The sequence below is a fragment of the Glycine soja genome, chromosome 15, assembly GCF_004193775.1.
Source record: "Glycine soja cultivar W05 chromosome 15, ASM419377v2, whole genome shotgun sequence".
Lineage (NCBI taxonomy): Eukaryota > Viridiplantae > Streptophyta > Magnoliopsida > Fabales > Fabaceae > Glycine > Glycine soja.
The window spans coordinates 8,878,613-8,899,410 of record NC_041016.1 but is presented as its reverse complement, the minus strand read 5'-3'; the positions used below and the strand labels follow the sequence as shown (position 1 = coordinate 8,899,410).

Here is a 20,798-nt window from a genome sequence, read left to right as displayed (position 1 = left end):
TAATTTTAGATTCAAAATCAATATTTTAACATAAGCTTGCAAAATGTAAACTAAGAAAACATAAGAAAGAGTGTAAAGTACATTGTAAAATTTAGAAAACATCTAATTTTAGTTTTCTTAGTTTAAATTATGCAATATACTATAATAATTTAATGTGAAATCAAACAAACGCATAAGAGAAAGGTTAAAAATATATTTTTTGAAACAAATATTCTCCTATCAGATGAAATTTATTGGAATTATGAATTTTTTCTTGCTATCAGTTTCACATTTTGTTTAATAAATTTTTGTTATAATTTTATAAATTTTAATGAGGCGTTAGAAAAAGTGTTTTAATTTTTGAATAATGTTTTTAGCATTCCTCTACTCTACCCTAATTAAAATCATTTAGAAATATTTTAAAATCATAATTTTTTCAAAATAATTATACATAATTAATTTTGGTTGAAGTGCCTCTCAACCCGAAACATGCTACTAGTGGATTGTCTGGTGTCAACTGTCAAGGCATGACTTGAATATGATGATTTCAGGAGGAGAACACCATCACCACACTATCAGTCTATCAGTACAAAACTACCACATTTGAGGGCTGCCGTAGTTTTGTCTCCGTTGGTTGCCTACGCTGGAATCAGCAAAAAAATTTGTAAAAGGAGAAAAACAAACAGGAAAAAGGGTAATAAGGTAAATCTCTCAGCAATTGTGGGGACACAAATTACACAAATCTGCAAATAAACCAGCAAGAAAGTGGTATACCCTCCCCTAGCCCCAACATTATTAGCACAGCTATTTGAGCACAGGCAAGAGGGATACAGGTGTCATTATCACAAACCTCAACCCCATTTCTGCAATTCCATTGAACCTTTACCTTTACCTCCCGCACTTCTAACTTAGTTCTCCTTCCACTTGCACCACCAACACCTACTCACTCACACACACAAAGTGCTGGAGCAAACACTAACACTAACACAACACCACCAACAAGAAGAAGAAGAAACATTCCCAGAGACCCTTTTGCTCTGTGAAGCCAAAGTTGCTATCTTTTCTCAAATGGGGACCCGAATCCCTTCGCACCAGCTCAGCAGCGGCCTCTACGTGTCGGGTCGACCCGAACAAGTAAAAGAGCGTCCGCCGACGATGACGTCACGCTCTGTTCCGTACACCGGCGGCGACCCCAAGAAGTCCGGCGAGCTCGGGAAAATGTTGGAAATCCCCGGCGTCGAGCCGAAACCGTCGCGTCCGTCGTCTGGGTCGGTGAGATCCGGGCCGAACTCGGGCCCGGCGGGAGGGAGGCTGAGCGGGTCAGGGCCCATGTCGCGAAAGTCGTCCGGTTCGGGTCCGATAGCGCTGCAGCCCACGGGCCTGATAACGTCGGGCCCGGTCGGGAGTCGGCGGTCGGGTCAGCTGGAGCAGCCTGCAGCGACGGCGGGGGGGAAGATGGTGTACGGGTCGGCGGTGACGAGTTTGAGCGAGGAAGTGAGGGTGGGGTTTAGGGTTTCGAGAGCGGTGGTGTGGGTTTTCATGGTGGTGGTGGCAATGAGCTTGCTCGTTGGGGTGTTTCTCATGGTGGCGGTGAAGAAAGCAGTGATCTTGGTGGCGCTCGGAGCGGTTATTGTGCCCGTCGTTGTTTTGATCGCGTGGAACTGCGTTTGGGGGAGACGAGGGCTTTTAGGGTTTGTGAAAAGGTACCCTGATGCTGAACTTAGAGGCGCCATTGATGGACAGTACGTCAAGGTTACCGGGGTAATTTTTTGAACTATGATATAATAAATAATAATAATCACTCTTTAATGATGTCTTGTAGATCATGCTATGATGGGAAATTATTTGTTTTGTTCAGCTAACATTATTTATTTATGATATATCCTTCCCCTTAGGTGGGTTGTTTGTTTATTTATTTTGGTTTCGATAATTTGTTGTTAGGTACGGGGTTGATACTTATGTAACGAGTGAGTTTGGTCGTGGTGATTGCGACTGCTTCTTTTGGAGTTGTCCTATATGTTGAAAGGTTTTCTGCCTGGGGCGTTAGAGTCTCGAATAAGTATTTATAAGCTAGTAGTTTTCGTTCTGATATGGATATGCTTTGTTGATTTTACGGTACAAAATGGAAGGTCTGAAACGTGGCTCAAAAGAGTAGAGTTAACTTGCGTGTTGTGAAATTGTTTTCTTAGTTCATGAGCTTAAGTGAAAGTAGATGTCCACGAGAATTTTCCGGAGATGGTGGTCAGGGATAATGATGTTTAACTTTAACGTGCATTTTTGTGTTAGAATAAGGAAGAAGGAACGGGAATAGTTGCCTTTTTACAGAAATGGATGTCATGTAATTATATTTGTTGACAGAAGTAACTGAATATTAACTTCTTGCCGCATAATTGTGTGGCATTTAAGTAAGTAATTTTTGCTTCGCCTTCACTTCCCTTTATATCCCTTCCTACCTGTTTGGAAAAAATCTTCTTCTGCTAGATATTATGGATATATCATACTTGTTACTTTTCAGATTGTTATACTCTTAGTTTTTTCTTAATCATGATCCTTGAACAGGTTAGCCGCATAATCCTAATTGTTAGTTCGTTTCTTTACAATAGCACCACAATGCACTCAAGTAGGATTGTTCTGTGGATGAGATGATAATGTTCTATACACAACTTGATGCTTGTGTCCCAATTAGACTTACTAGTATTCCTAAATTTTTTTTCTTCACTTAAGCTTTCTAGCTTTCACAATTTACAGTATCACGTGAGATAGTTGCTTTTTATCAATATAATCTGGAGTAATTTAAGTAAAATATAAGGGATTTTACTAGCCTTGGCTGATGGAAAATAATTTGGCATGACCTCTATAATATAAGTTCATATGTATCCCATCTCTTCTTGTAGGTTGTAACCTGTGGCAGTATTCCTTTGGAGTCATCCTACCAAAGAGTACCTAGATGTGTATATGTCTCCACCGAATTATATGAATATAAAGGATTGGGTGGAAAATCAGCGAATTCTAAACACCGTTGCTTCACTTGGGGTTCTAGATATTCTGAGGTTAGTTTGTTCAACTCTTCATTGATGCTTTGTGTATACTACTGATTCAGGATCAAGCGTAATTTAATAAAGTGAGAAATGATTTATGCACACAGATCTACATTGACTTGATTGGTACCTCAAATACACAATGACTGGATGCTCGTGGAATAACAAGTTGATTTGTGGGGAAGGAATTGTTAAACAACTTAAAATTAAGGAGACCTTATAGAGCTCAAGACAGTGTTTTGGACTTACCCAACAATAAGTGAAGCTTAAAACAAATTTTGAGAGAAACTTTGTTTACTTTAAATAAGAGAATTATATGTTGGGTCTTTTTGCCAACATATGTGGCCTTCTTTACTTTTAAAAAATAATAACAAATATTTTTTTGTTAGTTGGCCTAAAGCTTAAGTTTTAGTTGCTTAATCCTTGGGTCGAGTCTAACAGTGTTTGATGCACACTGAGAATTGGGTGTGGAGTACTAGTGGCAAGGTTGCTTATTGTTTTTTATTCTTTAGCTTATTGCCCTGTGCCTAGGTATATTATATATAATCTGTTGATCTAACGATATAACCGCATGTCAAAGTAATTTGCTCAATAATAAAATATGCTTGAGGGTTAGTATGATATTATAGAATGACAATGCTTCTATTTCTGTCACTTCAACTGTCTCCACTTTCTTGGTATCTCTAACATATGTTATACTTTGCTTGTGCCGAGATTTAAACAGAATATATTTCTATATAGTCATATGGATTTAGGATACCAAAGTTAAATGAAACTGCAATAGTCATTCCATTGAATAGGAATAGCAATTAGCAAAAACACCGCAGTGGATGCTCACTTGAAAGCAGCCTATCCTATTTAAAAAAAACCTTAGGAGCCCTCGCATCCCATGCTTCTGATGGATCAAGTTTTACTCCTGTGCTTGTGCTGGCCAACCACACCAATCCACCTAAATTGTGTAAAGCCCAAACAAATCACAGTCTGAAACCCAAAAAACAATTATTGTTCCTGCATAAGAAAATTACTTGCACAAATATCTTAGTGCTGTTCATTTAGTGAATGCATATACATTTTCATGTTTGGTTCACTCACCTGACTGAATTACTATGTTCACTTAACCACGTTGACTGTAATAGTGGTTTTAGAGTGGTTTTAGAGTCAATACCGTGCTCTATATAGTTTTATGTATCATCAAAATCAGTGAACTTATTGATATTGAATCTTGTAATCCAGTGTTTTGTATGGACTTCAGTACTGGTGACCTCTCTAATGCAAGGATTATAGTTTATATTTTTGGTTTTGTTGGGCTTCTTGATGACTGAATATTGTGAGTGTGTCTCTCTTACTCAGTTACTCTACATAATGGCAATGTTTTCATTATTTTCTATGGACAGAAATACGTAGCAGACTTCTACGTATCAGACTTCCAGTCCGGATTAAGAGCATTAGTGAAAGCAGGCTATGGTGCCAAGGTTGCTCCTTTTGTGGAACCAACTACTGTAGTTGATATAACAAAGGATAACAGAGAGTTATCTCCAAATTTCTTAGGCTGGCTTGCAGACCGCAAACTCTCCAGTGATGATAGGATAATGCGCCTCAAGGAAGGGTATGGACTGTATTATTCTGCTGTTTACTATTCATCATCCTAAACTGTTTTTTTCTCTTTTAAAAATTTCCTTCTCAACTATGATTTGGTACTTAGAAAGTAAATTTGGGAAATTCATAGGTACATCAAAGAAGGTAGCACCGTAAGTGTGATGGGAGTTGTCCAACGACACGATAACGTGCTCATGATTGTTCCTGCGGCGGAGCCTGTCTCAACAGGCTGCCAGTGGATCCGCTGCCTTTTGCCAACCTATGTTGAAGGCCTAATCTTGACATGTGATGATAGTCAAAATGCTGATGTCATTCCTGTTTAGTGTTGTTTTCTTTTGCTTGGAAATCAGTGTCTCACGCATCTGAAATGACAAAAAACTGATGGGGAAATCCTACAATATGGAATCAAGAGTATTTTCCACTTGCTGGTTTGTGTAAAATGGCTTGGAAGAAGATGCTAAGCAGACTACTAAGACTAAGATTGTCATGATAATCAGAATATGATTGGATTAATATGACGCAAGGATTCACAAGGGCCAACTACAAGCACTTTGAGAAAGTCATATCAATGTAATCCATCCAAGAAGTTGCATTGTTCTTTTTCTGCTTATTTTATTATGTACATAGTTAGAGGGACCCGAAGGGGTTCAAAGTAGTTAGTTCTAGCCGGAATGTAGCTTTGTAGCTAAATATTATTTGTCAAGTTTGGGTTAACTTGTATTCTTAAGTTGATATGTTGTGTCCTGCCTATGTTACTAGTTGTAAAAATCGAAAACCATCCATGTTACTCACGATACTGTTGTATAAATGTTGGCTAAAATCAAGTTAAATAACGCCCCACATTGTTGTTTCTTTTGTGTGTGCTATCATTTATCAAACGTTCAGGTTGAACGAGCATTGCGGCTTACTGAGGGATGAGGTGCGGGGTAAAGGAAATTGAAAGTTTTTGTGAGAAACATGGATCACAAGCAGCATGATGATAAGAATAGATACAAAGTAGACCATGAAGAAAACAATGGAAATATAAATTAAAAGTTACTTGACTTCACAAAATATTCAGCATCAAATAAAGTTACAGTATATATAGATCTTGCTACAAACTTAAGTTACATATTTAAAAAATGAGTAATAAACGCTATTTCATAAAGAGACATTCTCACATTCTTTTGTCTTGTACATTTTCTGTTTGGGAATATTATCCGTTCACATGACTCCTATTTGATTTGAGGTACTTCTTCTCTTTCCTTTACAAGGATTTCTAACTGGTGGTGAATGATTTCTTTAGAGAAACACTAATTACTTATCTTAATTACTTTAAATTGTCACTACATGTATACCTATAGTCATCACTCCATTATAAACGAGGGATGATATTTAGTAGGAAAATTATCAATAGGAATTCACTAGAATCTAAAAATAGCCAATCAAAATATTACATAATCATTCAGTTAGGAAAGAGAATGAAAACTATCTCCAATAAATTCACGCCGCTTAAAATTTGTGTGGATTCGTATATAGTATATTTTTGAGTGCTGATTATCATTTTCCTTTCAATAAAGTGAAACTCCAATGTTTGTGGACTCAAATACATTTAGTTGATAAAAAAAAAAGTCCACATGGATGCTGCATATTTATTTTTCTCAATGGGTGCAAATTGCAATATATTTAAGACTAAAACTTAGTCACCTTCAAATGTTTCTCCTGACACCCATTACATCAACGAATGTTTAATGTAAAATTACATTACGAATTGAACATTCCGGGTACCTGTGGGTAAATATTTGTGTTTTAATTTAAAATTTATAAATATATATTAATTTTATTTTATAAAATAAAATATTTATTTTAGATTTTCTTAAGATTTTGTTTTAATGAATCAACTAATTTTTGTTTTAATAAAATAAAATGTTTTGACAACTATATTTGTGTTTCCAACGGTCATATTTTGTTTGTTGCTTAAGGTGACCTGTGTCTATATATTCTCTTCCTTCCTTTCTAAAAAGATAACAGAACTAAACCAACGAGTTGTCGTATCTTGGGAGAGGAGCGCAATTAAATTTCTTACCCGTGAAGTGGGGGCGTTTTCTCTCTAAGGATAGCGTTTACGCGCTTCAACTCAAACTATATTTTTCTTTCCCTATTTTTTTTTCTTGTGCTTATTGTATGTTATAATGCATTATTTATGTGTTGTCAATTAAATTTATTTTGCTACTGTTATTTTGTTATTTAATTCAAGATTGTGCATCTTCTTCGTATTTTATTTTCCTTCATTTTTATTTTATTTACCAATAGTACCAGGTACATGAAGCACCACTCTATATTGAATGGCATCAGATGAGTCAGGAAACAAAACGTTTTGGGGGGTAGGCCCACCATTCAACCACCAGAAGAAGAAACTGGAAGCTACAACCTAGAAGGCATTCCCCCAGAAACCACTAGATTTTCTCCTGTTATGTAAGAAGCATCATCAGACGCCAAAAACGCTGTCGCAGCAGCCATGTCTTCAGTTGTACCAAGCCTTCCAAGCAATGCCTTTCTTTCAAGTTCCTCTCTCTGCCGTACAACACCAAGAAAATCCATTCAAATTACTATTGATATTGATGGTTAAGTTGATACAACCAGCAGACTTAAGGCAACACAACATTGTTAATAGTTTAAACGAAAAACTCTATTTGGGACAATAGAAGCTCACTGTAGCATCATTTGAGGTATAAAGTGCAACAAAATGAGTTGGCACAATCCCAGGAACAACACAATTCACCCGAGTATTAGGGCCCATTTCACTAGCCATAGCCTACAACACAACGAATTAAAAAAGCAAGCAGATAAAAAAGTACATATTATAAGATAGTTTTAGAGTTTTTGAAGGAACAAATGCAAGCCGAATACTTACTTTGGTAAGTCCAAGAACTGCTGTTTTGGTCACTCCATACATAGCCATAGTAGGTGGTGGATTATAAGCAACAAGTGAGGCAATGAGAACAACAGAAGAACCCTTCTTCAAGTGAGGAGCTGCATCCTGTATAACAAAAGAAGTGGATAACACATGGAGTTGCATTAAGAGAATATGCTGAAACATATATTGCATTTGTTCATTTCTTCTTTTGGCTTTGGCCATGTTAGTAAGTTAGTTACCTTGAGAAGAAGTATAGTGGATTTGACATTTATCTCCCACAACTTGTCAAGGATCGATTCTTGTGTTTGCAAAATGGGATCTACAGAAGGATGTACGGCAGCATTGGACACAACAACATCTATCTTTCCATACTTCTGTAGCAAAACCAGGGAATTGGTCATTTTACGTTAGATTTTTGCATGACCTTGTCATGAGAAAAAATTGTGTGTTTGTCTTTCTTGATATGGAACTTTACAAATTCTCTCAGGCAACACTTGTTTAATGTTTACTACAAAAAAGTGAGAAATACCAAACTTTTACAAAGGTCCAGTGAGAATCTCTCGTGACACCAGCAAACCAGAATGTTAACCACATCTTTAGAACACTAGAACACCATTAAAGAATTTGCAAAACGTGACTTGTAATAGAACACCACCAACCAATACCCTGGACCCAAGAAAACCCAGCTAAATTCCCTATCTAGCCACCAGATGAAGATAACAAATCAAAATGGAGCTAATTAGATTTAGGATATGTTTGGATAAACTTTACGAACACTGACACAAAAGAAAATAAGATAAAATAAATTAAAATTTTCTGTTAAGTTAAAATCAACTCATGTACTTCAACTTTTATTTAAGTTTTTTCATTTAATTTCTCTCTAAAGTTAATTTTAACTTATAAATATATGTTAATTTTAATTTATGAGAGAGACTTATTACATTTTTTTTCTCTCTAGAGTTTATCGAAACAGACTTTAGACTAATAGAAAAATGACTCATCAGTGGTCAGATAGCAGTAACAGAAGAGTTTCGGTAGCCGAATGATAAATGAACAAAAACAAGGATTGAACTTCTCAGGCTTGCAGGATGAAATCTTCAGGAGACTTGTATTGAGCTTGGATAAGATGGTTTCAAAACCAATAAAAACTCACAAGTGTATCCAAAGAATGTCTGAAACCCCACCTGTAAAGTTTTGTCTATCAAATTTTTCCTTTGTTGGGCATTTGAAACGTGGCAAACAACCGCCAATACTTCGATTCCTTTAGCTCTCAGTTTACCAGCAGCCTCATCAACATTTTGCTGCAGTAATTAGACAAATAAAATAATCCAGTAATGAACAAATATCTGTAAGAAGTGTCAAAAGCAAAACACATTAAAATCATAAAAATAAGTCTTTCTTTTTAACAAAATGCTCTTTTATCACCAATCATCACCGTTTTCCTCTCCTTTCTTCCAAGACAATATGGAGCTATTAAATAAAATAACTCCTCTGATCCAACTATACAGGACTTTCAAAGGGGTGGCTACTGGAGATTCCACACGGACTAGTGATATGATTAAAGTAGTATATATAAATGAGAGCAATAATCATTTCATTAACCAGATAACTTTTGGAATTGAGTTGGACACAAATCAAAGTTGCAAGAGTAGCCAAGTGCCAACAAGAGATGAATCTAACACACCAAACTAAATTAAACTACCAAACAGAACAAAAAAAAATCAACTTAAAACAAGAAAGAAAAAAATATTCTGCCCTTGATTAATTGATTTAAGCTTGACAAGAAAAAGAAAAGGGTGTGGAAAATGGGAAATTGAAGGGCAGACACCCATCAATTAATTAACCTGTTTGCGAGAAGAGATGACAACAGATGCACCCTCCAAGCCAAGCCTCTCTGCTATGCTAAAGCCAATTCCAAGGGTGGAAGCTGTCACAATAGCTACCTTACCTTGAAATCTCTTGCCAAGTTTGGTTATCTCCATTAAAACAGAAACAGAAACACTTGACTAATGTTGTGAATTGTGAATTGGAACTATGCTATCATGTCTTTATAGTTGTAGGAAACTGAGATACAGGTCATGTCCATTCAATCCACGGCTCCTCCACCATTTTTTGTTCTTCATCAGTCATCAATAACAGGCCATAATGTACAGTAAACATTACTGTTCCATTTGCTAAACGACGAAGGTGCTTCAGTTCCATCATATGTAAAGCAACGGCGACTGTGTAGAACTAAAGTTTGAAAATATGAATAGAAAATATCTATAATTATGATAACATAATTTGATTCAGGAAAAAGGTTAATAACATCTCTAATAAATAACTATTATATTTAATTACTTATATTGCAAAACTTACTTTACATAACAACAATATGATAAATTATGGCTTTATATGTATTAATAAAAATATAAAAAATAAATTTGTAAATAGTCAAATAGAACTGTTAAAAAGTTAGAAATAATATAAAAAATCTATTTAATTAAAGTTGTAATTAACTATGAAAAAGTGTAAATAAGTAAATATGAATGTTTCCCTCAAAAAATAAGTAAATATGAATGTTAAAAACGTTTTTCCTAAATGATATATAAAGCACGGTTATGAACTTATAGGTATAGAATTCTATTACAATTGTTATCTTACAACTTCATGATGAAAATTAACTAGTGTCTAAACTTTTTGTTTTAACTTTATATAGAAAATAATAAAGAAAGATTAAATTATCTTATCTCTTCTTCTTGCCCTTTTAATTTATTTACTTAAATTGAATTTATTTGACTACAAATTGACTTCTTTTAAATATGTTTGTATTTTTATTTTTTATTATCAAATTTGCATTAATATATTATTCTAATGTTTTATAATATATTAATAAATTACCATATTCCTTTATTTGAGATGTTATTGAAAACACTTTATTTAGATTATTCTATAACAATTATAAATTATTTTATTCATGAAAATAAAAATCAAATTTTATTTATTTTTGTACCAAAAAAATATTATTAATTTATTTATCATTTTAGTATTTCATACAGTTTTAGAACAAAAAAATTAGGCTTAAATGTAATTTTGTTCCTCCTATTTTGTTCATTTTGTGATTTTGATTCTTTTATTTTAAAAAAATATGAGATTTTAATTCTTCAATTTCAAAATAGAGACATTTAGTCTTTTTATTTTAAAAAATCCATAATTTTAATCCTTTTATTTTAAAAAATTCATAATTTTAATCCCTTTATTTTAAAAAATTCATAATTTTGGTCAAATTCTCAATTTTATTAATGCTTTATTTTTTTCTTTTGGTCTAATTAACCACAAATCCAACATATGCATTTAAGGTACCTTCAAGAAATAATTTAATTAATTAGAATGCAAGAAATTAAAGAAACAAAACATAGGTCAAATTAAAGATTAAACTAAAATTATTGATTTTTTAAAATATGAAGACTAAAATTACTTATTTTCTAAAATATAAAATCAAATGTTTGTATTTGAAATAAGGGGATCAAAATGCAGATTTTTTTTTTTAAAAAAAGAGGACAAAATGTCTCAATTTTAAAATAGATGATTCAAAATTATGAATTGAGTAAAATAAATGGATCAAAATTACGGATTGAATAAAATAGAATAATCAAAATTACATTCAAAGCCAAAATAATATGAATAAACATAATGATTTTGAATTTTGTTAAGAAAAAACACTTAAATAAAGATAAGAGTGAAAAGTTAGGCATACTGAAATGCCAATCGGAACTCTACCCGCAATACTCAGTTTATTACTGGCAATTACCCCAATCTAAACTTTTTTTCATATTCGGAAACATAATCTCATTTTGGAAAATCTCGTTTAATAGTAATAAAAAGAAATTCCTATTATCAGGCAAGTACTATATTTGGAACAGATCAATAAATAATTTATCAAACAGATAAAAAAACTATATTTGGAAAATCCTTTTTTTAGCCAACAAGGTTACTATCCAATCTTGCCTTTTTCTATATTTTACCGTGATCTCCAATGTACATGTTTTGATATACGGTACCTTCGAAAATATGAAGGATGTGGTCATCCTTTATATCATATATATTATAATGAAAATAAATGACTTTTGTTTGATACCACCTGTTTTTATAAAAGCTAATTAGATTTCAAATACAATTTCACGAATTAGGACTCTGGAGAGCCCACCTCAATTCCAATACACGTCAGCACCACATTCACAATCTACCAACACGGTTGACCCACAATCCCCACTAACTCACGAGAGCATTAGAAATGTTTGATGTGCTTAGTGCCTTCACTGTAACAGCATTTTCCAATGGTGCCTGCCCCCTCATTGTAAGGCAAACAATAAGGGCAGGAGTATTTTCTTTCTTTTTCTACAAATGGTTACCATTATATGAACAAAATAGGAAATTAGACACTGAAAATGAAACCATCCACAATCCATTAATAATGAACTTAAACATTAAGATCTCAAACTTGGTGAAACATACATAAAAAAATGACAACATTTTTTATTTTAATCGTAAGGATTTCTGAATTTCTTCAATAGCTCTGGTATTTCATACCCAAGCATGTCATCTACTGCTTGAATCATTTTGGGCTTTAGTTTCTCAAATTTGTCAATGCTATAACCACTTAGAACTTCTCTGAAGTGTTCAACGTTGGGAAAATCACCGGCTGGTAGATGAAACTCCCTTTGGACCTGTTTGCAAAATCATAAATGGTAAGTACCTGGAAATTAAGCAACCAAAGTAAGAGGAAGGGAAGGAGGAAAGACCTTTGCAAATTCTTCCTCAAGATTATCAAGAAGTCTTTGTTGAGCCTTGGCTTTACCCATTATAGCAGGCATCTCCTTCTTAAGGTGACTAATTATATATGCATGAATTTTAGCAGATCTTGCACGTTTGACAAATTCATTGATCTGCACCATTCCAAATTTCCAATGACTAATGTTTGAAACAGGAAACTAAAATATAGGAGCTGACACGAGATACAACTAATTCAGTGGTCTGCCATCTACATAAAACTAATTCAATTTTCACCACCAGGCCACACAAATAATATGAAATTATTGACCATACCCGACGATCGCATGCCTTCTTGGGAATATCCATCAAATCAGCAAGCAGATTATTCTGTTCCTTCTCAAAGAGATCCTGTCCTAATGGACTGACGAAGCCTTCATCCATAGGCTTATCATTAAATGAGCTGTGAAGTCAAGCAAAGGAAAATATACTTATAATCAAAAGAATATCAAATTCACTGCAGAAGCTATCTAATAATATAAAGTGAAACAATGTGAATATCACCAAAAGATACTATGCATTTAATGCAATTTTCGACTAAAACAGCGAGATCAAATGTTTGCTAAAACTCTGGCTAAACAAAATCTGCAAAACTACTCCAAGACAATATAAATTTGAAAGAATGGTTCAATTTTTCAATACTTGTAAGCAAAGCCGTGGAACGTTAGACATATTTGAAAGATAACAAAAAACTTACCCTATGTATACACGTGTAACTTCAGGAGTATTTAGAACTTTACCCAGTGACCACATCAATGCTCCATAAACTCTCATAAGCTACAATATTATAATTAGGCATGTAAGTAGATAAAAAGTTAGATAATAAATATGATAAACCAGGTAACCTATGTTGATGTTGTCTTACTTGTTGAGTATTAACTTGGTCTGCCTTGTTCAAAACCACTCGTATCTTGTCATCGTTACCACGTAGACATGCGATTACACGTTTAAACTCATCACTGATGTCTAGTTTATGAGGATCAAATAGGAGAAGAATGAGATCACATTTTGCAGCAAACCAAGATACAACACCAGTGAAATCATAGCTTCTTTGAGTCCTTTGTTTCTCTCCAGATAGGACACCAGGAGTGTCCACAAATGTTACTTCATCTAACAACTGAAAGAAAGAATTGCTTCAAGTTCAAGAACAAATAATGACAAAATCATTGGACTTGGAAATATAAATAAAACTCACAGGGTGTGGCATCTGAGAGCATTGGAACTTTGATAAAAATGAACCTCCAAATGTTGTCAGGCCACCAAAAGGCATGTCAGCATCAACAGCAATAGTATTTCCAGGAATACTTCTCTCATCAGGTCCAGACTAAATAAAAAGAGTTTTGCAGCAAGCACCATGAGCACGATCAGAACACAAATTGACAGAATTTAGAAAGAAAAAAAATGGTAACAATAACATCATGATTTCAACTATTTATCACACATAAATACTTTTCTATTTGGATTTTATTGACTTCCAGAGGCAATACAGCAATACTAGAACAGGAATGAAACTTCTTATACCATGACAACAACAAATCTATCAGTGGTAGGTTCTGGTCCGACGTGTGCTCCTACACAAAGAGTTAGCATCATGAATCAATCCGGTCATCAATTTTATGAATGAAGAAATTACTACAATGTAAATGAGTAGATAGTCAAGAACTTAACCTACCTGGATAATCACATTTTAACAAATGTTTTATAAATGTAGTTTTTCCTGTTGAATATTGACCAAGAAGCATGACCATTGGTTTAGCATCAAAATCAGTGTTGGTCTGAAAGGGATGAAACCAAAATATTCTTGAAGTTAATATCATCATATTTATGCGAATAAGACCTGCTAAGTAGAGCCGGTACCATGCTCTCACAAACACAGTTAACAAAATTTAGTATCTTTTATTTATACATTGGGTGCAAAACGCAACTTACCAACAATGGAGACACAAAATCATTATATTGATAAGCGACTTCCAAGGGCTTTAACCTCTCGATATACAATCTCTTTAAGCCATCGATGATTGATGTAACTGAATTGAGAGACAACTAGGAAAAAGCAACTATTTATGATTAGAAAATATCTAGCAACAAAATAAAATTAAGGAAGACTACATGCAGTAATTTGAGAATAAACGGTAACAAAAATACATTCTAAATTGTCTCTAATATGATTTGACTCTTCAAAGTAATGAAAATGGGAGAAGACAGGAACTACAAATATTTAATAAATGATACATCTATCTCTCGTGATAATCCACACAAATGAGGAAAAATACTGCATTTCCCAATAAAAATGTGGACAGAATTGACAACATTCACCTAGCCCCTTTGCACCATAAAATCGATCATGTGAAGATTGAAGTATAATTGCACCTTTGCTCCCCACAACCCCTTATGTCAATTGTTTTGCTTAAACTCTCAATCACTCATTCAAGTGAGCATTATTGGCAGATATGCTTCAAGGATCTCTCAAGTCTCAACTCTCAAACACACAAGAATCAGATGATCAGATAAAAAGAAATGATTAATTCATCTGCAAAATAATGAATATACAGCACCAACAAGGCAAAAACTAAATGAACAAAATGAAATTCATAGCATGGAAATTTGAATTTCATGAAAATCAAGACAGACTCTAGATCTGAGAATAAATAACAGGACTCACTTTCTTTGAAGATTTTGAACCAAACCACCTGTTAGTTGGAAATACTTGAGGCTGAGGAGTCCCTATATATTATCAGTAAAACAATCCAATCCAATCCAATCAAATATTAATTAAAAGAATACAAGAATATGTTTAATTAATAAAAATAATTAGTTACATATCTAACCATTTACTTCCGGCGGGGCACTAATTGCTAAACTCTTTTGCTGGGAAAAAGAACAATCAGGAAAGGAATCAATAGAATTAATTAACATAATCTATTTGCACGATAAATAAAGCATAAGATGAGATGAAAAACACAACTTACTGCTACTAAAGCTTCGAGTCCGTCCAATACAGGAGGTTTAATATTTTCCTTGTCAACTGTAATTAATAAAAAATAGAGCGATGAATTCACGTGTGTCGCATTCATATAGCATCCATATTCAAAATTCATTTTCGCAATTTCTAAAAAAAGAGGGATAAGAATGAAAGTACACTTACTTTGCGTTTTGAGGATATCTGAGTTAAGTTCGTGCCCTGCTTGTGCTAGCGAAACCAACTGTTTATAACACCGAAAATCGAATTCAAAAGCCAGCGGGAATCGTATACGAGACAAGATGAAAAAACGACGATTAAAATGTGAAACCTGCATTGCAGTAACAAACTCCGTGAAGCCCAAAAACCCTTGTCGTTTGACATCGGCTAGAGCCCAGAGTTGCTTCAGTTGAGAGCGCGACAAGTTGGAGAGAGCGAAGAAATTTGTGGCATCGTTTCCAGAGATTCGTCCATCTCCATCTACCGTTCAATTCCAAATTCCAAGTCAAAACGAATCGTTTCAATCTCAAACTGTGAAGTGAGCAAAAACTATTAAAAACTAACCTGAATCTGCCAAATCGAACCATTCCTGATACGTTTTTGTTTCTTCTTTCGAACGCGATTCGGTCTTCATCTTCGGAATCGGAACTACTTCTCGCGATTCAACTCGGTGTTGGAATTCAAATGCCGGAGACAGAGAGGGCTCTCATCAGTTTTCAAATAATTTCGGCACACGTGCCAGATTTTGACGCGTGGATCAATGATCATAATCGTCATGATTTAATTTTGCTTTATTGTGGGGCCCTCAAAGTGATGGTGGTTCATGTGAGAGCGTTAGATCGTTTATCCACCGGATGTTTGTGTGGATCGATCCGCATTGGATATCTCCTTTCCCGTTTTTGTCGTTTCCAATTTTTGAATTTGGGCGCCATTGCTACGTGCCCGTTTTCGTCCACATGTAACACACTCACAAGTCACCCCAACGATCGTTTCTTGTCATCATATTGTATGGATTAAAGATTAATGATATACATATTAACAAAAATCAGATCAGATTAGATAAAAATTGGGACTTTTGGAGTATTAAGAATTAAGAATAAGCAAAAGTATGCATTTCAAATTCAAAAAGAAAGGGCGGCATTACTTTTTATTTTGGGGTTAAAAAACAGAATTTGTCACTCAATAATACAAAAAAATTAAAAACTTATCCAAATAATACAATCCTAAAATTATTTACACAAATAATACAAATCACTATTTGGGAGAAAAATACATTCTCCTCAAATCAATTTTTCATCTTCATTTTATTTTTTTTCTTTATTTTTACTTTATGAAGTTGATTTCCTAATATTATTTTTTTTATCATCCACAATAAAAAATGCTTGATATAAATATTGTATATATACAAACACGATATAATTTCACGTGTTTAATTTTTTTTCCTAAAACAACCTTAGTATATTAGTTTCTGGGAAAAAATGTAAATTATATTAAACCCAAAACGATACAATAATAAACGGAGCATACCCCGTAGTTAAAGAAAATCAAAAGTCTTCCTAATACAAGAAGACCTATATCAAGATGTTAAAACAAATGCGCTTGTCTATACATAAGAAACTTAATCTTCCTAATAACCTCTATTACAGAAAATTGATAATCTTCAAAAATCAGCTTGTTCCTAGACAGCCAAATGCAGTAGACTGTAATTGCTATAGCTAGACAACGTAATTTTCCTTGAACACCTGATGTAGATCTGTCCCTAATTAAAGAGTCAGTAATGCGCTGTAAAGAAGTGAAACGTTTGCGAAAAGGAGCCAAATCACGAATGTGAGCTCAAACTTGGAGAGATTTCCTGCAAGAAAAGAACAAATGAGCATTTGACTCATGCTCATTTGAATATAAAGGGCACAGGGAACCCTTGTTCAAAAAAGCAACTTTGTCAAGAGTAAGCCGATTCCTTTTAACAAGCCACAAAATGAAAGACATCTTAGGGGGGATTGCTGGGTTCCATATAACAGAACACCAACTAACAATAGGATTGACACCTCTAATGTATTCATAGACTTTGCCAACAAGCAATTGTTCATTGGTGCTCCAAGATTGAATCCTCTTTTTGGCCTCTTCCGTACTTAACTCTTTAGAGATAATAAAGTCCCTTATTTGAATGATTTTCTTTATCAAAACTGAATCTGATGAAGAAGTATTATAATTCCACACATCGCTCCCTCTGAAATAGTAATGGTGAATCCACCAAACCCATAGAGAATCTTTCTTACAATGAAAGTCCCACAGGATATGGGAAAGAAGCGCAAGGTTCCAGTCCTTGAAATTAAAAAGGCCTAAACCCCCTTCTTTTTTCCGAGAACAAACTACTGGCCAAGCAACCAAGGGCTTGTTTTTGCCAATATCCGCTTTGCCCCACAGAAAATTACGGCACGAAGCGTTTATCCGGTCCAGAACAGATTGCGGCAAAGGAAAAATCCCCATCCAGAAATTCACAATTCCTTGAATAACCGCTCTGATCAACTCTAACTTACCTGCATAAGATAAAGACTTTTTGCTCCATCCCTGAATCAGGCCAGTAATCTTGGAAAGCAAGGGAGCATAATGACATACATTTAATCTAGATGATAAAAGGGGAACACCCAAGTATCTGAAAGGGAAGTCACCCAAGCTAAATCCAGTAAGTTGCTGAATATGAGAAAGTTCATGAGGCCTAATACCTGCTGAGTATATGACAGATTTATCAGAGCTGATGAAAAGCCCTAAAACCCTACAAAAGTGCTAAAGTTTGGCAAACATTAAGCTTGACCAGAATTTTAGATACAATTTTATATAACAAATTACAACAAATAACAATACTCATTTTTTTATTTGAAATTTTTTAAAATAATTCATTCACCTTACTCAATCAAATTAATTAGACCCTTTTGATTATATACATTCAAATGATAAACCCTCAAATAAATCAAACTGAAATAGTTGTGAAGAATATACTATAAATATCCCAAATAAATTGAAACATTAGCGGGGCAAAGTAAATGACACATATAAGATCTACTTTCTGTTCAAATTTCACATTAGATTCCACGCTCATTTGCTTTGGCTTGGAAACAACAGCAACAGTACTGCATGAAATTATGAAAATATCCACCAGATTAGCAGTGGAATAGGAAATCAACACCTTGAGTAGATGGATGAAATAAATTAAATCATCATAGCCGTGGCACCATAAATTTACACTTATAATATATCAAAATTAATTTATAATTTTATTTTACTGAACAAGTGTGTGTGTGGAGAACACACATAGCATCACCTTAGCCAACCCAGGAGGAAGATTCACCATATTGATTCTTAATATTTGAATTGTTCAGTGGTGGAGAGCTTATGCTGTCGACGTGGCTAGACTTAATTTCCCTCTCTTCTTTTATTTTGCTTAAAATAGCAGTATAACCCTCTCCTAACTTTGGGTTTGTGACATCCCAAATACCAAATTTGGGTATCGCAGTTGCTCGATGGTTCTGCCCCCATGCAGTCCATAAATTTGATCACCATGGAAGACCAAGATGAAGAAAACAATGTAGAGAAATAAATAAAATAAAGTGATATAAAAAGACTAATTTCACTCAATACCCTTAAATTGAAGGAAACAAACTAAAAATGGAAGAGTGATAACAAAATCCTCTTTAACACTTATTTTTGTAATGCAAACTTTATCATAGGTTAAAATTTATTAAAAATTATAAAAATTAAAAAGAAAATCATTAAATAATAAATGAGACCTAATAAGTATGTTAAAAAAAGTGTGATAAGCCTTTCAAAAAATTGTATAATAAAACTGTCTTCCTAGTATTTAACAAAATTGAATATATTCTCTCTCTCCTTTTGAGTAAAAATGGTAAGAAAATGGTAACACCTGTGTCAATTGTATGTCAGGAATAACAGATTCAATACCAGGGAAATTGAAAAGAAATATACTATAAAATTTGGGTTGAATGAATGGAGATGAAAGAAATAAGTTGATAATTAAAAAATATACTTTTAAACTTTAATATGTCTCATATATTTTTAATTAAGTGTGTGTTTGGATGAATATTGATAAAATTAATTTTAAAGTGATATGATTTATATTTAGATATATTTACTATAAAATTAAATTAAGAATAAAATTTAATATAAAATTTTGAATCTAACCTAAAAGTTATTATAATCAATTAAGAATTTAAAATAAATCATAAATTCTTTTTTAATGTGAAAATAAATATGTAAAAATATATTCAAAATAAATTTTAAACTCAAAATTACACCAAATACTCACCAACAAGGATGATAATTGACAGTAGTTTCCCTATAATCGATTATGAATGCAACAAACAGAACCAAATGTTAAAGGAAAATTACTGCGTGGTCATTAAAGGAAGAGTTTGTACTCCTGTGTGTATTATGACTTGACGAAGAGAAGCTCTTAGTGCTGCTTCCTCCTTTGGACATGTTCCTCTGGTGATCTGATTGGGGGCTTCTGTGGGTCACAGAGTGATCAAAATGACTCTGTTCACTGCCAAACTCTGCTGTGACTGTGAGGCCACCATTACTTCCCCTGCTCCTGGGACGCACATGGCTTCCATTTTCCAAAGAATATCCGCTGTGGGAATAGCCATGACAAAGCCATCATCACTTCATCAGCATGAACGTGTTCAAAGCCCCTGGATTTTCCATTGGGTCATTAGGATTTATCATGATCCCAGACTTTTCTCTTCGTGCATGCTCAAAATATGCAGTGTACGGAACGTTGTCGGGGTCCCAGTTGCCAAACTTGGGAACGTGATCAGAATGTTAAAAGAACGTGATCAGAATGTTAAAAGACTTATTATTTTTTTTTACTCACTGTGGTAAAAAAATTTATAACTTTAATTTAATTTTTTTTATCTATGACTAACTTTAAAGTTATATATGTTTTTTTTATCTTACTATTTTGAAGTCCTAATTTCTTTTTTATGTTTTAAGAAGTCATTTTTTTTACTTTTAAAGTTTTTTGTTTTAGAATTTTTTATTTATTTGTATTTTCTTTTTTTTTTCTTTCAATTTTTTTAAAAATTAATTTTATTTATTTAATTACTAAATAAATATTTTTAATTTTACTCGTTACTAATTTTATTTAATAATTTGAAAAAAAAATTATAAAAAAATTTACAATTTTAGTTAAAAAATATAAAAATAAAATAAAATAATAAATCGTAATAAATATTATAATTTGTAATTGATAAGTCGTCGATTCTTAAATAGAAAATGGAAAAAAAGATATATCCCATCCGTTAAAAAAGCCATCATGAACCATTGGCAAGAGATTTATTATAAGATATATGTATAAATTATCACGATCAAAGCTTATTTGTTTGTTGGTTTTGCCAAAAGCAAGTTTCACGCAAAATAAATGTTTTCTTTGGATGATTTTATTTCATATAAAAATAATAATAAAATACTTATAAATAATATATAAATTAAATATTTTAATAATATA

At 33.4% G+C, this 20,798-nt stretch overlaps 3 protein-coding genes across 3 annotated transcripts; 1 reads left to right on the top strand and 2 right to left on the bottom strand.

The window, feature by feature from the left end:
• The first annotated feature begins 704 nt into the window (after window positions 1-704).
• On the top strand, window positions 705-5,465 carry LOC114385702 (uncharacterized membrane protein At1g16860-like). The gene is made up of 4 exons (XM_028345740.1): window positions 705-1,740; window positions 2,874-3,029; window positions 4,412-4,623; window positions 4,744-5,465. The coding sequence occupies exons 1-4, from the start codon at window positions 1,048-1,050 to the stop codon at window positions 4,934-4,936; spliced, it is 1,254 nt and encodes a 417-aa protein (XP_028201541.1). The 5' UTR covers window positions 705-1,047; the 3' UTR covers window positions 4,937-5,465.
• A 1,397-nt stretch (window positions 5,466-6,862) lies between these two features.
• On the bottom strand, window positions 6,863-9,615 carry LOC114387307 (tropinone reductase-like 3). Its single transcript, XM_028347461.1, has 6 exons — window positions 9,354-9,615; window positions 8,694-8,810; window positions 7,749-7,883; window positions 7,507-7,632; window positions 7,306-7,407; window positions 6,863-7,166 (listed from the first exon to the last, which is right to left on the bottom strand). Exons 1-6 carry the CDS (start codon window positions 9,489-9,491, stop codon window positions 7,017-7,019), a joined length of 768 nt encoding a protein of 255 aa, XP_028203262.1. The 5' UTR covers window positions 9,492-9,615; the 3' UTR covers window positions 6,863-7,016.
• A 2,316-nt stretch (window positions 9,616-11,931) lies between these two features.
• Window positions 11,932-16,005, bottom strand: LOC114387035 (EH domain-containing protein 1-like). The gene is made up of 15 exons (XM_028347137.1): window positions 15,842-16,005; window positions 15,609-15,757; window positions 15,464-15,521; window positions 15,288-15,343; window positions 15,147-15,186; window positions 14,981-15,042; window positions 14,248-14,361; window positions 13,991-14,093; window positions 13,840-13,889; window positions 13,514-13,642; window positions 13,184-13,435; window positions 13,016-13,095; window positions 12,595-12,721; window positions 12,291-12,434; window positions 11,932-12,215 (listed from the first exon to the last, which is right to left on the bottom strand). The coding sequence occupies exons 1-15, from the start codon at window positions 15,909-15,911 to the stop codon at window positions 12,030-12,032; spliced, it is 1,620 nt and encodes a 539-aa protein (XP_028202938.1). The 5' UTR covers window positions 15,912-16,005; the 3' UTR covers window positions 11,932-12,029.
• Between the last annotated feature and the right edge of the window lie 4,793 nt (window positions 16,006-20,798).

Bases quoted from the DNA above. Each gene is read 5' to 3' on its own strand.
- LOC114385702 (XM_028345740.1), top strand. From the start codon at position 1,048: ATGGGGACCCGAATCCCTTCGCACCAGCTCAGCAGCGGCCTCTACGTG. The intron at 1,741-2,873 runs GTAATTTTTTGA...CTCTTCTTGTAG, and splicing joins AGTACGTCAAGGTTACCGGG to GTTGTAACCTGTGGCAGTAT. The intron at 3,030-4,411 runs GTTAGTTTGTTC...TTCTATGGACAG, and splicing joins GGGGTTCTAGATATTCTGAG to AAATACGTAGCAGACTTCTA.
- LOC114387307 (XM_028347461.1), bottom strand. From the start codon at position 9,491: ATGGAGATAACCAAACTTGGCAAGAGATTTCAAGGTAAGGTAGCTATT. The intron at 7,884-8,693 runs GTGGGGTTTCAG...GTTTTGCTACAG, and splicing joins TGATAGACAAAACTTTACAG to AAGTATGGAAAGATAGATGT. The intron at 7,167-7,305 runs GTGAGCTTCTAT...GTTGTACGGCAG, and splicing joins ATACCTCAAATGATGCTACA to AGAGAGGAACTTGAAAGAAA.
- LOC114387035 (XM_028347137.1), bottom strand. From the start codon at position 15,911: ATGAAGACCGAATCGCGTTCGAAAGAAGAAACAAAAACGTATCAGGAA. The intron at 15,344-15,463 runs GTAAGTGTACTT...TATTAATTACAG, and splicing joins AGATATCCTCAAAACGCAAA to TTGACAAGGAAAATATTAAA. The intron at 12,216-12,290 runs GTCTTTCCTCCT...TTTTGCAAACAG, and splicing joins TTGAGGAAGAATTTGCAAAG to GTCCAAAGGGAGTTTCATCT.